General features: G+C 42.1%; 1 protein-coding gene across 1 annotated transcript; it reads right to left on the reverse strand.

Moving 5' to 3' along the window:
* Positions 1-2,545: 2,545 nt before the first annotated feature.
* LOC113362082 lies at positions 2,546-3,849 on the reverse strand. The gene is made up of 3 exons (XM_026605076.1): positions 3,402-3,849; positions 2,916-3,123; positions 2,546-2,816 (listed from the first exon to the last, which is right to left on the reverse strand). The coding sequence occupies exons 1-3, from the start codon at positions 3,669-3,671 to the stop codon at positions 2,683-2,685; spliced, it is 612 nt and encodes a 203-aa protein (XP_026460861.1). The 5' UTR covers positions 3,672-3,849; the 3' UTR covers positions 2,546-2,682.
* Between the last annotated feature and the right edge of the window lie 9,733 nt (positions 3,850-13,582).

The following is a 13,582-nucleotide window of genomic DNA, read 5'->3' on the forward strand; positions in this document are numbered from 1 at the left end:
TTTTCTCAATTTCCTGTTTTCTAGACAAAGAGGTTTCAGATATTCAAGCAAGTTGTTGACTTCTTTTTCTTTATGAGATAGTCGAAAAGCTTGACATATTGTGAGACTTTCTCATCAACATCTTGTCCCTCCTCTGAATCACTTTTATCTGAAAATTCATCCAACTGTTTATCTAGGCGTTTTTCCCAGTTGAACAAAGTTTCAATCCATGGAGAAGATGTGAGACATTTCTCACGAGATTCAAGGCTTTGAACCAAATCAGAGTGTTTCTGAACTGGTGTTGCGTTGTCAGAGATAACACTATCGTCCATAAAGTCAGATCGTTACAAACATAGACTTATGAGGTCTTAAACGTGTTTGCCTGCTCTGATACCAATTGAAAAACCGGAGGTCTAACAAGCACACCCAATTCGCGTAGCAATCTGTGTGGACTAATCCCAATATACTTTAACGAGAATCAACTAAACAGTTAGACCGAATCTTAAGAAAAGTATATCGAAGATTTATATCTCTATTTCTCAATTCAATCTGCAATCAAACAAATAGGAATTAGTGAGCCCGATTGAATATAAGAAATAACTTGGACGGTATCAAAAAGCAATATCCAAGTGTCAATCAATTTAATCAACAACCAAAAGTTGGATTCACAATTGTCCTTCAGGTGTTACACAATTGTCCTTTCCTTAGTGATTACAAATCACTTGTTTACTTCATATATTTCTCCCCCTTTTTGTCACAAAATGACAAAGGTTCGAGCAAATAAAGGTTAAACCGAAAGGATCTTACAAATCTAAAAGACTTATACAACCTATAAGAGTTAAGCACGAAGGTTTCACATATCATTTTAGATAACCAATATCAAAACCGAAACTACAAGTAATTTGGTTTTAATATGTTATCAAGAAAACAATTGCCCAAATCAATTTTCCCTAATAGTTTAACAAATTGACTAAGAATCTTAGTTCCCTTGCTAAACCGATTGCACAAATACAATCTCTTATTTCAATAAGACCAAAATAAAGATCAGAATTAACTTTATTTTTCTCACCTGTTCTAAACCCTAAACTTCGTTTCACATCGGGTGTTACCCGGAAAATAAAGTTAATTCTGCTAAACCCGATGTACTTTATTATTCGGGTTTCACATACCCGATAACTTCTGCATAATCGAGATTAGATTTGGGTCATTATTCTTAAGCACAAGTACTTTCCCAAAACTGATCCTCAGATTCATTCTGGAAAATATAATAATTCTTGGATATGGAATAGTATAAAAAATGGTCTTTAATATTATAATTGTGAATGGCAAGTTAATAATGGCTCAAAAATAAATATTTAGTTGTCGAATCAAGATCGAGAATGATGTTTTTGTTAGATAAATATATTCATCCAGATATGCATAATAGAATTAAGGCCATCACTCTTAATCCTTATAATGTTGATAGGATAAGATGGAAATTCTCGATTTCGGGAGAATGCACTACTAAATCAGCTTATAATTTCCTTTCTTATTATGATAGTAATAATGCAGACATGAGTTTTGGAGATCCCTATAGAAAATGGGTTGCATTCTAAGGGTTAGGCTTTTCTGTTGGAAAATTGTTTCTAATGTTCTCCCTTTAGGAAAAAGAATGCCTCAATACAATGTGAATGCTTACTCTTATTGTATCCTTTAAAATGATACTCAACTAGAAGATGAAATGCATCTGTTTCTAACTTGTAGGTTCACAAAATGCATTTGGTTTGCTTTTTTTTATGTGAATTTAGTCAGTAGTTGTGGTATTTCTGATGTTAAAAGATGGTTTTCAAATGTTTTAAACGATTATCTTAAAAATGATGTTCCTAAGATTGTTTTTATTATGTGGTCGATTTGGAAATTTATAAATGATGTTGTTTTTCAAAGTGTTAAACCTGATCCTACTGCACTGATTAATAAAATTCACCAGGATTTTGTGAGCATTTCCACTTACAGACCAATTCAGAAAGATATTTTTATTCAGCCAATTTCAACAGAAGAAAGTAGTATGGATTATGATTGGACTGTGAAATTTGATGGTTCTTCTAAAGAACATAATTATTCTTTGGGTTTTGCCATCTCTCTTGTTAATAAAATAGGCAGCAGAAAAGAGTTCAGGGCAAGATCAGGGTGGGCAACCATCCCATTAGCTGCAGAAGCCAAAACATTTCTTGAAGCACTCAAGTGGATTAAGGAACCGAAGATAACCTCATGTTGTTTTGTCAATGATTGCAAAAAAATTGTCTCAGTTGTACATGGAGATCAAACTTCTCGGTATCATTGGAGAGTGCAGAATACTATCTTGAAATGCAGAAACTTATTTAGTTTGTTCAGTAATACGTGTAAAATTTCATGTTTTCAGTAGACAAAATAGCTAATGAAGCTAGAGAGTCAAGTGTTAAGTGCTAAAAGTTTAAAAAAAAAACACAACTTTTTGAAAAATCGAGAAGGAATTTATTCTCGATCCTCAGTAATATAACCTTTGTTTCTTAATAAAATCGGCAGTATATTACCATGAAAGTCTGTAGTGTTTTATATAAATCCTATATTACCACGAGTCTGTAATGTTTTATATGTCACTTTAAGAACATGTACAAATTGAGAAATCAAATTGAAATGTTTCAGACTTTCAGGTATGGATGTCTATTGTTGATTATATGCTTCTTTTTAGACCTTACTGAAAGATTCGTCTCTTAAAACTTTCATGCTTTTAACAAAAGCATGATGTCTTCTCTGCAGAGTAGTGCCTATGTGTTCTCTAGCCAAAGCCTTGATGATATTATCCTCATAGATCACGTGAACTGTGAGGAAAAAGAAAACAGAGTAAATGTTCAGTTTCTCACAAATAGGAGATGAAAAAACAGAAGAAAAAGAAATTAAATTCGCCAAAAAGAACTTACTGCTGGCCCAACCGCCCGTGCAACCATCACACATATTTGCATACACAAGAGCTCTTTCGACCAACTCAACAGCCATATCAAAACTCATGTCAAAACGTGCATAACTAGATAAAATTGCATCTGCGTACATACTACCTGTTCCCCCGCAGAAATATAGATCCTTGACATCAAAATTTCCAAATGAAGAAGCATATGAGATGCATGGACCCTAAAATGGACAACAAAAACATGAGCAAATCAAACTAACATTATTGAACCAATACAACAAGAAATATGGAGAATAAGAGGTTGTACAAGCACGGTACAGTGAAAATCCCAAAACAGTTCTCTCTACAAGTTTTCTATCACCCAAGGTTGTAGAACTACCAAATTTTAACACTCATTCATGGTAGTAGGTTACTCACATAAGTTTCTCTCCTACATGTATGAATTTGTAAGAAAAATACACCAACTTAGATGAAAGAATACTTAGTAAAATAATCATACCTCTTTCTGATCGAAAGCGCAAAAAATTACTTGTGTCTCAGTTAGATGAAAGAATAACTTTTGTATTGTAAAATCAGCCCATTCACTGACTGTGAGCTTTCGTACACCATTCTCCTTAAAACATCTCTCACAAGTCCTTAAAGTGCGAATTGTTTCGGTTAAAATTTTCCAATCCCCCAATATTGCTACAAACATATCATCGAGATTCCTAAGCTTTTCAGCCTTCAAATTCAACGCAATTGTAGGATGTATTTGTGGTAAGTTTTCCATCCGCAGCTACTATAATGATTTTTTTTTTTGTTTTTAGCACAATTGTAGTGCCATGGTACACAGACTTTAGTCCTAAGGGGATGATTCCACAACTTTCTTTGATTCTGAAGATACCTAATTTGTCAAAATTCTCCTTGAGGGTATTTTGACACGATGAGTTTCCTTGAAGAAGATTCTCAATCACCCACTGTGAACACACAAACCACGAAGGGATCCGAATGCTCACAATCAATCATCATCATCTAAAGAGATTTGTGATGATGATATCCTAGTGTTGATTCATTGGCTCAAAACCTTCGGGTTTATCATAGCCTCATCTAACAACTCCATGCGAGGCGTTTGCGCACGTGATATAAGTACAAGCAAAGAAAGCAAAACGTATAAGTAAAGATCCATGGGGCTAAATAAATATAAAGTGCTGAAATGTAAACAAGACCAAGGTTTACGTGGTTCAGCACTAAGGCCTACGTCCACGGGTTTTTGTTGTTTTACTATATTCTTCACGGTTACACGAATAGTCGAATGACTTTTGGGTTTACATGTTTCTCTCTTCTAAATGATTAACTTACACTTGCAATCTCTCTCTCTCTCTCCTTCCCTTCCTGATTTTTCCGATCCCCTTTCCTCTTGGTGGAGACGGGGTATTTATAAGGTTAGAATGTGGGACCCATCTCTGAAGACCGTTGGAACCTTATCTTCTTGTGTCCTTGCGTATATCACGCAGAGGTCTGCGTTTGCCCCTTGATCCCGCAGAGGCATCCTCGCTCGTTCCACAGGTTGATCGACACGTACACTGCTCAGAGTGTTTAATGTGGGTAGTTGAGGGGTCTGCTCGTGTCAGACAAGTGTCTTCTGCCCCTGTCACGTCCGTGTCAGCTAACTTTCTCTCCACCGTTGATCTTAGCTTCTCTTTTGGGGATGAGATAAAGTAACTCCTCGGGGTTTATTTGGTGTTTCGTAGCGCATCATGTTTTGATGTTTTGGCCTACATGCTTTCCACGTATCTTTTTATATACACGTGTCTGATAGTGAGATATATGTGTACACAATTTGCCCCTTTTCTTCGGGCATGAATGTCTAATGGGTGCCTTGAAGAAAAACTATCGTCGCATATTCTTCTCACTCCTAATAACTTCTCCTAGATACTTGGGCACGTCTTTTATTCGTTCATTAACTGCTTATGTAACGGGCACGTTTCCCATTCCTCCATTAATTTCCTTCTCTTTCTTTCGGGTATATTAAGGAGAGAAAGAAAATTAATTTCATTCTTCCTAAACATTCTCTCAGTTTTCATTCTTTGTTTTTTAGCCCTTAAATTCTCTGTCTGTCTTCATTGAACCTGTGACCTTAAATTCTCTGTCAGTCTTCATTGAACCTGTGATCTTAAATTCTCTCCACCTTAGCATTAATCACGCCCGCTTCCACTGTTTGTTTCTTCTGCTGCTGTTTTTGCCGGTAAGTTTTTCTTTTCTTTGTTTCCACTGTTTTACGCTGTGTTGATTTGTAAATTCTCTGCTACTGTTGTTCCTTGTTTGTGATGAAGAACTTCTTTTGATGCTTGCATACTAGTTTGCCCCTGTTCTTCATCTTAAATCAAGGAAGCCACAGTTTTGCTTGTATTTGAGTTTTTGAGGGTATGCATTTTATGGAATTTTGAGCATGTATACTAATTTTAGGGTTTCTGCGTTATCGTGTGTGTATTGCTATTGATGTGGTTTTTTGATCTTTGGTAATGTTTTTGAATGTGTGTAACTTGTTCTTGATTTTAATCTTTTCGCAGCCATGTCTGACCGTCCGCGGATTACTTATCAGACTCCTGGTTCTGGCCTATCGAGATCTCCTCCGCGTAGAGAGTCTCAAGATGATGTTCGTCGAAGTCGAGTTTCTTCTGGAGCGAAGGCCTCGTCTTCTAGGGAAGAGATTCCTCCGACAAATCCTTCTGGTTCCCGAAGAGTCTTCGATCGCGCAACGTCTCGTCTTCGTGATGATATTAGGAGTACGCAGGCTCCGCCTCGTGCTGTTGCTTTTGATGTTCCTCCTCTACGTTCGTTAGTGCCCGAGCATCATCTGCGGTCCCCTCCAACTTTTAAAGGGAAGAATACGAGGGTGTAGTTCCGAGGGCTGAATCTTCAAAGAATCCTCCTGTGAAGAGAAAAGCTTCTGAAGCGTTCATTAGTTCATCCGACCCCGCCGAGGAGGATGAGGCTGCCCCTTTGATACGCAGTGTCTCGGTTAGTAAGAAAAAAGTAACCTTCAAGCATATTGATCTCGAAATATTCAAGGAAAAGCATGAGCTTCAAGCCTTCGGGGTTCGTTTCTATGCCCCTGAGGATGATATTACTTATGAGCTTATCTCAAAGTATGAGTTCGATGAATTTCATTTGTTAACGACGGTTGGAGCGTTCGAAGCTGGTCTTATGCTTCCGTTGTACAAATCAGGTGATTCCTTCTACTATGACGTGCTCGCTAGTCGTGAAGGCTCTTCCACCAATACTCAGAGCCGTTCCTTATCCCAACTATCGGGGAATTATCTCCGCGCCCTGAAGGAGTGCTATCTGCGGAGTAAGGGGGAGACGTCGATGACTTGCTACGTCCCCAATCCCGCGGAGAAGGAATGGTATACTCCTGAAATTTCAATAACTCCTTCGGTGATTACGTCAATAGTAGGAACCGCAAGCCGTGGAGTGTCAGCCTTCGGAATCTCGCTGCTCCTCGGGGCGAGATTCGTCTGTTAAATGAGGTCAGCGATGCCAAGCTGAAGTATGTTCCTGGCACGGAGGGGTCTAGTCATCGGAAACTCTTCCCAGCGCGCGAGAGGATCAAGCGCGATCATGACTACGAGTGGCACGCCACCGTTATCGAAATAGTTGGTCCGTGGGCTTACGCTTGGATTCCTGGTCCCCGCGGTTGGCGGTCTACCGAGAGTAGCAAGCCACGCGAGTCTCCTCCTGCTCGTTATGGAGATTTCTGTCCCTGGCGTTTGAACTTTGCGGGTATGAATTTTCCTTATGCCCTTGACGTCGTAGAGGGAGACGAGGAGGAAGGTTCTGGTGTTATACTTCCACCGAAGAATACCTCAACTGCTCAGGTACGCGGATTCTAGCTGCGCTTCTCCTCTTTTAGAAATTCATCTGTCGGGAAAAATAATACTTTTTGTGGTGTTGGTTTTCAGGTGTTGAAGAAGAAAAAGATTAAGCCGAAGCAGTCTTCTACTATTGTGATGGGCGAGGCTGAAGCCCAAGAAGAAGTTACTAGTCCAGTGAACGAAGAGTTTGCTGAGGATGAGGAGATTACAGATGGGGAGGAACGTACTGGTACTTCCCCTATCAATGTCGAAGAAGAGGTCTTCGTTGGTCATGTTGGTGATGAAGGAAGGAACAAAGCCGTGGTGGCTGATGACGTTGTTATTGGGGACATTTCTGTCCCTGCTGGTGATGTCGCAGATACCCTTCTCGCCTCTCAAGAATTTTCTTTTGATCGGATGTACTCCACGGGGGAGTTCTTTGACGATGCCCTCGATTTTCCCGAGGACTTCTCTTTACTTTCCCCCAATGATAATTGGGATGTTCTTGGTGGTGATGGTAATGGAGATGCTACTGTTGAAGATGGTGGCGCGGAGGAGCATGCCGACATTTGTGCTAAGGTGGCCGTGTCAGAGAAGGGGAAATCGGTCATTGATGTGCCTGCTGATAATCTTCCACAGTCGCCGACGTCTGAGGGTGAGGACGCCATCATGGATTGGTTCAAGGAAAATAATCTTCTATTTGTGTCTCATCCCGCCCCTGTTGTTGCTGGGGAAAAGGAATCTACTGCGTATACCCGTCGCATGATGGAGATGTCTTCAAAGGAGCGGGTTTCTGAAGCCTGGGGAAAAAATTTGAGTGTTCCCGAAGCTACCCTTGTGCCGGAGCCTCCTACTTCCGTTGCAGATATGATGGCCATCGCCGACGGGTATCAATATGGCTTTCCGCAGCAGCGTGTCTTGGAGGTAAATTTTCGTACATACTTTTTCGTGACGATCGAATGCTTCGGTGAAATAATGTTTGTCATCTTGATGTGTAGATGATGAGGAGTGAGCATTGTAACCACGTGCTGTATCAGTTCTTCAAATCAAAATCTCTGAAGCTCGAGGCTAAGCTTCGTCACAGAGAAAAGGAATTATCTGCGGATGAGGTGGAAATAGAAGAACTGAAGAAAAGCCTCAAGGAGAAAGAGAAGATGGGTGAAGCAGAGGCCGGTCTTCGTTCCGAGCTTGTTGCTGTTCGCACTGAGTTAGAGCAAACTCGCAGCCAAATTTCAACTTTCACAGGTTTGGTTCTTTTTCCCTCGCAGTATGTCGTCATCCCTCTATTTATTAGTTGTTCTGTCTGAGTCTCCCCACCCTATTTCCAGTGGGTGGCGTCCCCGAGCTGATATGGCTTCGAAACGAAAGAGCTCGGCAAAAATCTCGTATTAGAGATCTGGTTGAGAAAATTAAGAATGAAGCCAAGAAATGGGATGCTAGGGCTGAGGTATGGCGCGCGAGGCATGTTCAGATGGTCGACATGCAAAATCTGTACAACCATGATCGTGCTTTATTTAATGGCACACTGCTGTGGACACGTGATAGTCTGTCGGATGCCCGTGAGCGTACTTCCTTGCTGGAGTCTAGGATTCAGCTGCTGGAAGAAGAATTACAGAAGGCTCGATCCATTCTTCTTTCAGGGGTTAAGGATAATATGCTCTGTCTTGTCAGAGAAAGAGATGATGCTCGTGCCGAAGTCTGCGCCCTCAGCAATGCTCTTGCTGCGTCCCGTGCCGACGTAGCTCGTCAGGCTGAGTCTGAGAGGAATCTTGAAGTGTGTATGTACAGACTTAGCAAAGGGGTCTCAGAGATAAATGAAGAGGTCGACCACCTTCGTCACATGGACTCGATGAAGCAGGTAGAATTAGATGCCTGTCAATTTACTCTCACCAACCTTCAACTCGACTATAAGAAATTATCCGCGGAATATGACTATCTTGATGAAGCGCGAGATGCGGTTGTTAATGAGTATGAAGAGGCTTCGTCTTGTGTCGAAGGTATAATCCTATTTCATCGAGTGTGACCGTGTTTTTTTCTGCGCTAACTCCGTGGTGTTGTCTTTTTCATAGCTCGAGGGACACCTTCGCGTCACAAATGAAAAACTTGAAAAGGCTCAATCTTCCTTAGCGCAGCAGGAAGAACGGACCAATCATTTCAAGAATTTAGCGGCAACCCGCGAAGAGGCCGTTGGTGCTGCTTCTAGAGAAGTGAATCGGCTATCTTCGTTATTATCCCAAGCCCAACAGCGGACAACAGTTATTAAGCACAAGGCTCGTTGTCAATTGTCTGAGGAGACGAACAAGATGCTGGAGAGGATAGAACTTGGCCTAAAGAACGAGCATGGTCTCGTGAAGAACTATCCTCGTCGTCCAGTTCCTTCTGCCTTGCCTGGCTCCTCGGGACCCTCTTCTGGTGGGAGCGTCCCTTCAATTCTTCGGAATAATCCTACCGATGGGGCAGCAATCTAGGCAGAGACCGCAACATTTTGTAGGGGTCGCGACATCATTATCCTTCCCTTTTTGTAATCATGTAACAAGATTATTATTGCTGATATCCTGTAAAAGGAATATTTTTTGATGTGTATCCTTGAATTGGCCTTTCAGTTTTTGTAATCATCCTTTATGAAATGGATCCTTTTCTTGATATACCAGCAATGTTGGTTTGTTTTTATTTTAAGCATTTGTGAAAAAACAAAACAAAAGTTTTTAAGTATTTGGGTGTGATACTGAAGGAAGGTACCTTCGTGATCGTCTTGAGACCTGTCACCCCGCTGGCGAATCCTGGGCCAGAGGATTCCCAGACGGTGGGGGCCGGGGCAACGTTCTAGGATATGGGATTAAAATATTTACACACCCATTCCGTCGACCCGCTGCCTGAAGATTGGTTGGGTATCTCTTTCTGCTGGGTGCCTTCCCCCTGGTCTTACACTTATGGACACTGATGGGGGAGCCCTGAGAGATTGTAGATTAACTACTTTCCCCAATATTGTCGATAGATTCCGCTGACTTGATAATTTGAAAGCTTGTTTGATTGATAAGTTGAGGCCTGCAATTCCTCTTCCAGAGATAGAAACATGTGGAGCGGTCAGGCTCCCTTCTTCTTCTGGTACACTCCAAGCAGATTCAAGTATGCGTTGCTCCTATGAGAAGTATGGTTTGAGCCACTTAGCATTCCAAGGATGCCGGAGGACCTCGCCTTTTAGATTACGAAGGTAGTAGGAACCGTTACCCGCAACGTCGTGTATTAGAAAAGGTCCTCCCCACGTAGGTGCTAATTTTCCCCATTTCTTTTCTTGCTGATACCGTGGGATTGTTCTCAACACATACTGCCCCTCTATAAAATTCCGCAGATTTACCTTTTTGTTGTACTCCCTTGCTAGTCTTCGTTGATAATTTTCCATCTTTTGTAATGCTACTTCCCTTCTTACTTCCAAGTCGTCCAACCTTTCTAACATCATATCTGTTGTGAGTTTTTTCTCCCAAGCTTCGGTCTTCGTGGTTGGCATGAGGATTTCCGTAGGTATGACTGCTTCAGCTCCATAAGTTAGAAGAAACGGGGATTCCCCGGTGGCGGATCTTCGTGTTGTCCTGTATGCCCATAACACATTGTGTAGTTGTTCGCACCATCTTCCCTTATGCTCGTCTAATTGTTTTTTGAGTATAAGGGCGAGGGTCTTGTTGGTAGCTTCCGCTTGTCCGTTGCTTTGAGGGTATATGGGGGTGGACTTGTTCTTTCTTATTTTGAAAGTATCGAAGAGCATGTCTATATTTTTCCCCTGTAATTGCTTGCCATTATCAGATACAATTTCAGCGGGTATACCAAATCTGCAAATGATGTTTCGGAATATGAAAGTAAACACATCCGCGTCTCTGATCCTGGCCAAGGCCTTAGCCTCCACCCATTTACTGAAGTAGTCCGTGGCTACTATCAAAAATCGTCTTTTCCCTGATCCTTCGATGAAAGGCCCGACGATGTCTACGCCCCATTTTGCAAATGGCCACGGGCTATCGACGGAGTTTAACATTGTCGTCGGCGCGTGGATCTTTTTTTGCGAAGCGCTGACATTCTTCACATCGTCGGGACATCCTCGCGGCATCCTGTATCATTGTCGGCCAGTAATATCCTTGCGTTTTTGCTTTGTCAGCTAGTGATCTCATGCCGCTATGATTCCCCGCGTCACTATAATGGATATCATTTAGAATTCGATGCCCCTCTTTCCGGGACAAGCAACGTAGTAATGGTCCAAGGAAGGATTTCTTATACAGGACCCCATCCCGAAGATCATATCTTCCCACTTTGGAGAGTATATTCCTAGCTTGTTTCTGATCCGCAGGTAAGCTTCCTTTTTCGAGAAAAGCATGGATTGTCACTCTCCAGTCATCTTCGTTGCTGAAGTCTTCGTCTTGATTTGCTCTTGACAGGATATCCTCTTCGTCAAAGTCATTATGGATGTCTTCTCCTACCTGGTCTTCGATATTTTCTTCCACTGTATCTTGATTGGTAGCGAAGGAGAATTGAGATGCAATCGAAGGCTCGTATACCCTTGCTATTTTAATAGCTTCGACATTTTTATCTCTCAGCATGGATGATATATATGCTAGAGCATCCGCGTGCCTGAGGTCCCTTCTGCATAAGTGCCGGAACTTAATGTTCGGGATTTGTGATGCCAATGTTTGGACCAAGGCCATGTAAGCTGAGAGGGTGTCATCGTACACATTATACTCGAGCCCTATTTGCCGTATGACAAGCTGCGAATCACTTGTCAGCCTTACATCGGTTACCCCCATCTCTATTATTATACGTAGGGCGTGTACGACAGCTTCGTATTCAACAATGTTGCTGGTATGCTCTTTGAATTCCAATCTAAGTGCCTGTATAATCCTTTCTCCAGTTGGGGTGATAATGACAATGCCTATTCCTGCTCCTTCCTTATTTTTAGATCCGTCGACGAAGACTTCCCATTGTCTTTGACTCGCATGTTCGAGGATATCCATTGGATCCTTGTTTTCTTCCTCGGCTTCTGGTATTCCCTTAATCTCTTCGTCGTTGTCAAGGGGGAGGTCCGCTAAGAAATCCGCCAGAACTTGGGACTTCCGAGAATGTTGAATTTCATGAATGATGTTGAATTGGTCCAGATGGGTGTTCCATTTGGCTATTCGGCCCACTTTTCCCGTGCTTTTGAGGACTGCTTCCAATGGTGCTTTGCATGGGACCCTGAATAGGTGAGTTAGGAAGTAGGTTCTCAGTTTTTGGGTAGCCCATACCAGTGCGAGGATGAGTTGTTCAATCTTAGTATAATTTCTTTCCGCAGAATTGAGGGTCTTGCTGACGTAATAGATAGGTTGTTCTATCTTTGTATTGGTTTTGACTAATACCGCGCTGACTGCGTCCTCTGTTGCTGCTATGTACAGTGCCAAAACCTCGTCAGGGTCTGTCTTCTGCAGGATCGGGATTGAGGCTAGGTGTTCTTTGATTTTTTGGAATGCTTCCTCGCATTCAGCGGTCCATTCGAACCTGCTCCATTTTTTGAGAATATTGAAGAAATGTTTGCATTTGTCCGAAGACCGTGCAATAAATCTGCCCAACGCTGCTATAGATCCATTGAGCTTCTGCACTTCCTTTAATTCTTTGGGGACGACATCTCTACTATGGCTTGAATTTTTGCTGGGTCTACCTCGATGCCCCTTTTTGTTACCAGATACCCGAGGAACTTCCCCGAGGTGACACCGAAAGTACATTTCTCCGGATTCACTTTCATGTGATGCTGTCTCATTGCTTCGAAGATATTCCTCAGGTCCTGGTGGTGATCCTTACACAGCTTGCTTTTGACGAGCATGTCGTCAACGTAGACTTCTAGGGTTCCTCCAATCCATGGCTTGAAGATAGCATCGACCATCCTTTGGTATGTTTCCCCTGCGTTTCGAAGTCCGAAAGGCATTCTAGTATAGAAATAAAGGCCATGCGGGGTGTAGAACGCTGTGTGTGGCTGATCTTCTTCTGCCAGGGCTACTTGGTTGTAGCCAGAATGTCCATCCATGAATGACAGTTCTTCATATCCTTCTACTGCTTCTACCAGCTGGTCTATGCTCGGCAGGGGATAACTGTCCTTTGGACATGCCTTGTTGAGATTAGTAAAGTCGATGCATATTCTAACCCCTCCATTTTTCTTAGGAACAATGACCATGTTGGAGATCCAGGTAGGATACTTGACTTCCTTGATAAATCCTGCGTCTAGTAGTTTCCGAAGTTCTGTTTCTACTGCCTCATGATACTCTGGAGCTACTTTTCGTATTTTCTGCCTGAACGGGGGCGTGCCCGGTTTGATGCGTAGTTCATGTTGGATTACTTTTGGGTCAATCCCAGGCATATCTCCTAGCTTCCAGGCGAACACATCCGCATATTCCTTAAGTAATTTGGTTAAGGAATGTTCCCTTCCTTCGTCCATTATGGTCCCGATTTTGATCATCTTCGGGTTTTCTTCCGTTCCTATGTTGATTTCCTTTACGGGCTCTACTGGTGTGAACACAGGCTTCGGGTTTCCGAGGACTGGGACGTTCTTTAATTGCTATTTAGCATGTTTCTGTTCTTCGCTGGTTGTTGAAGTACTTGTTTCTGTGCTTAGGACATTATCATCTTTCGTCAAGCCCTTCCCTGTAGTTTCCTTGAGGAACAGGTCTATGGCCTTCTCTTTCGCGGTTTCTTGATTTTTTACTCTTCGGATTTTTCGCTGCTCTTCTTGCTCGTTGTTGATATGATCCTGAGTGGCCTGGCACTCTCGCGTAGTGATCCGATCTCCCTTGATTTCCATTACTCCCTCAAGTGTTGGAAATCTGAGATATTGGTGGTA

The sequence above is a fragment of the Papaver somniferum genome, chromosome 3 (genome assembly GCF_003573695.1).
Source record: "Papaver somniferum cultivar HN1 chromosome 3, ASM357369v1, whole genome shotgun sequence".
Taxonomy (NCBI): domain Eukaryota; kingdom Viridiplantae; phylum Streptophyta; class Magnoliopsida; order Ranunculales; family Papaveraceae; genus Papaver; species Papaver somniferum.

What these genes read in the sequence shown, in the direction of transcription:
- LOC113362082 (XM_026605076.1), bottom strand. Translation starts at nt 3,671, where the DNA reads ATGGAAAACTTACCACAAATACATCCTACAATTGCGTTGAATTTGAAG. An exon ending in GCGCTTTCGATCAGAAAGAG is followed by an intron (nt 3,124 to 3,401) that starts GTATGATTATTT and finishes TGTCCATTTTAG; the next exon opens with GGTCCATGCATCTCATATGC. An exon ending in CACGGGCGGTTGGGCCAGCA is followed by an intron (nt 2,817 to 2,915) that starts GTAAGTTCTTTT and finishes TTTTCCTCACAG; the next exon opens with TTCACGTGATCTATGAGGAT.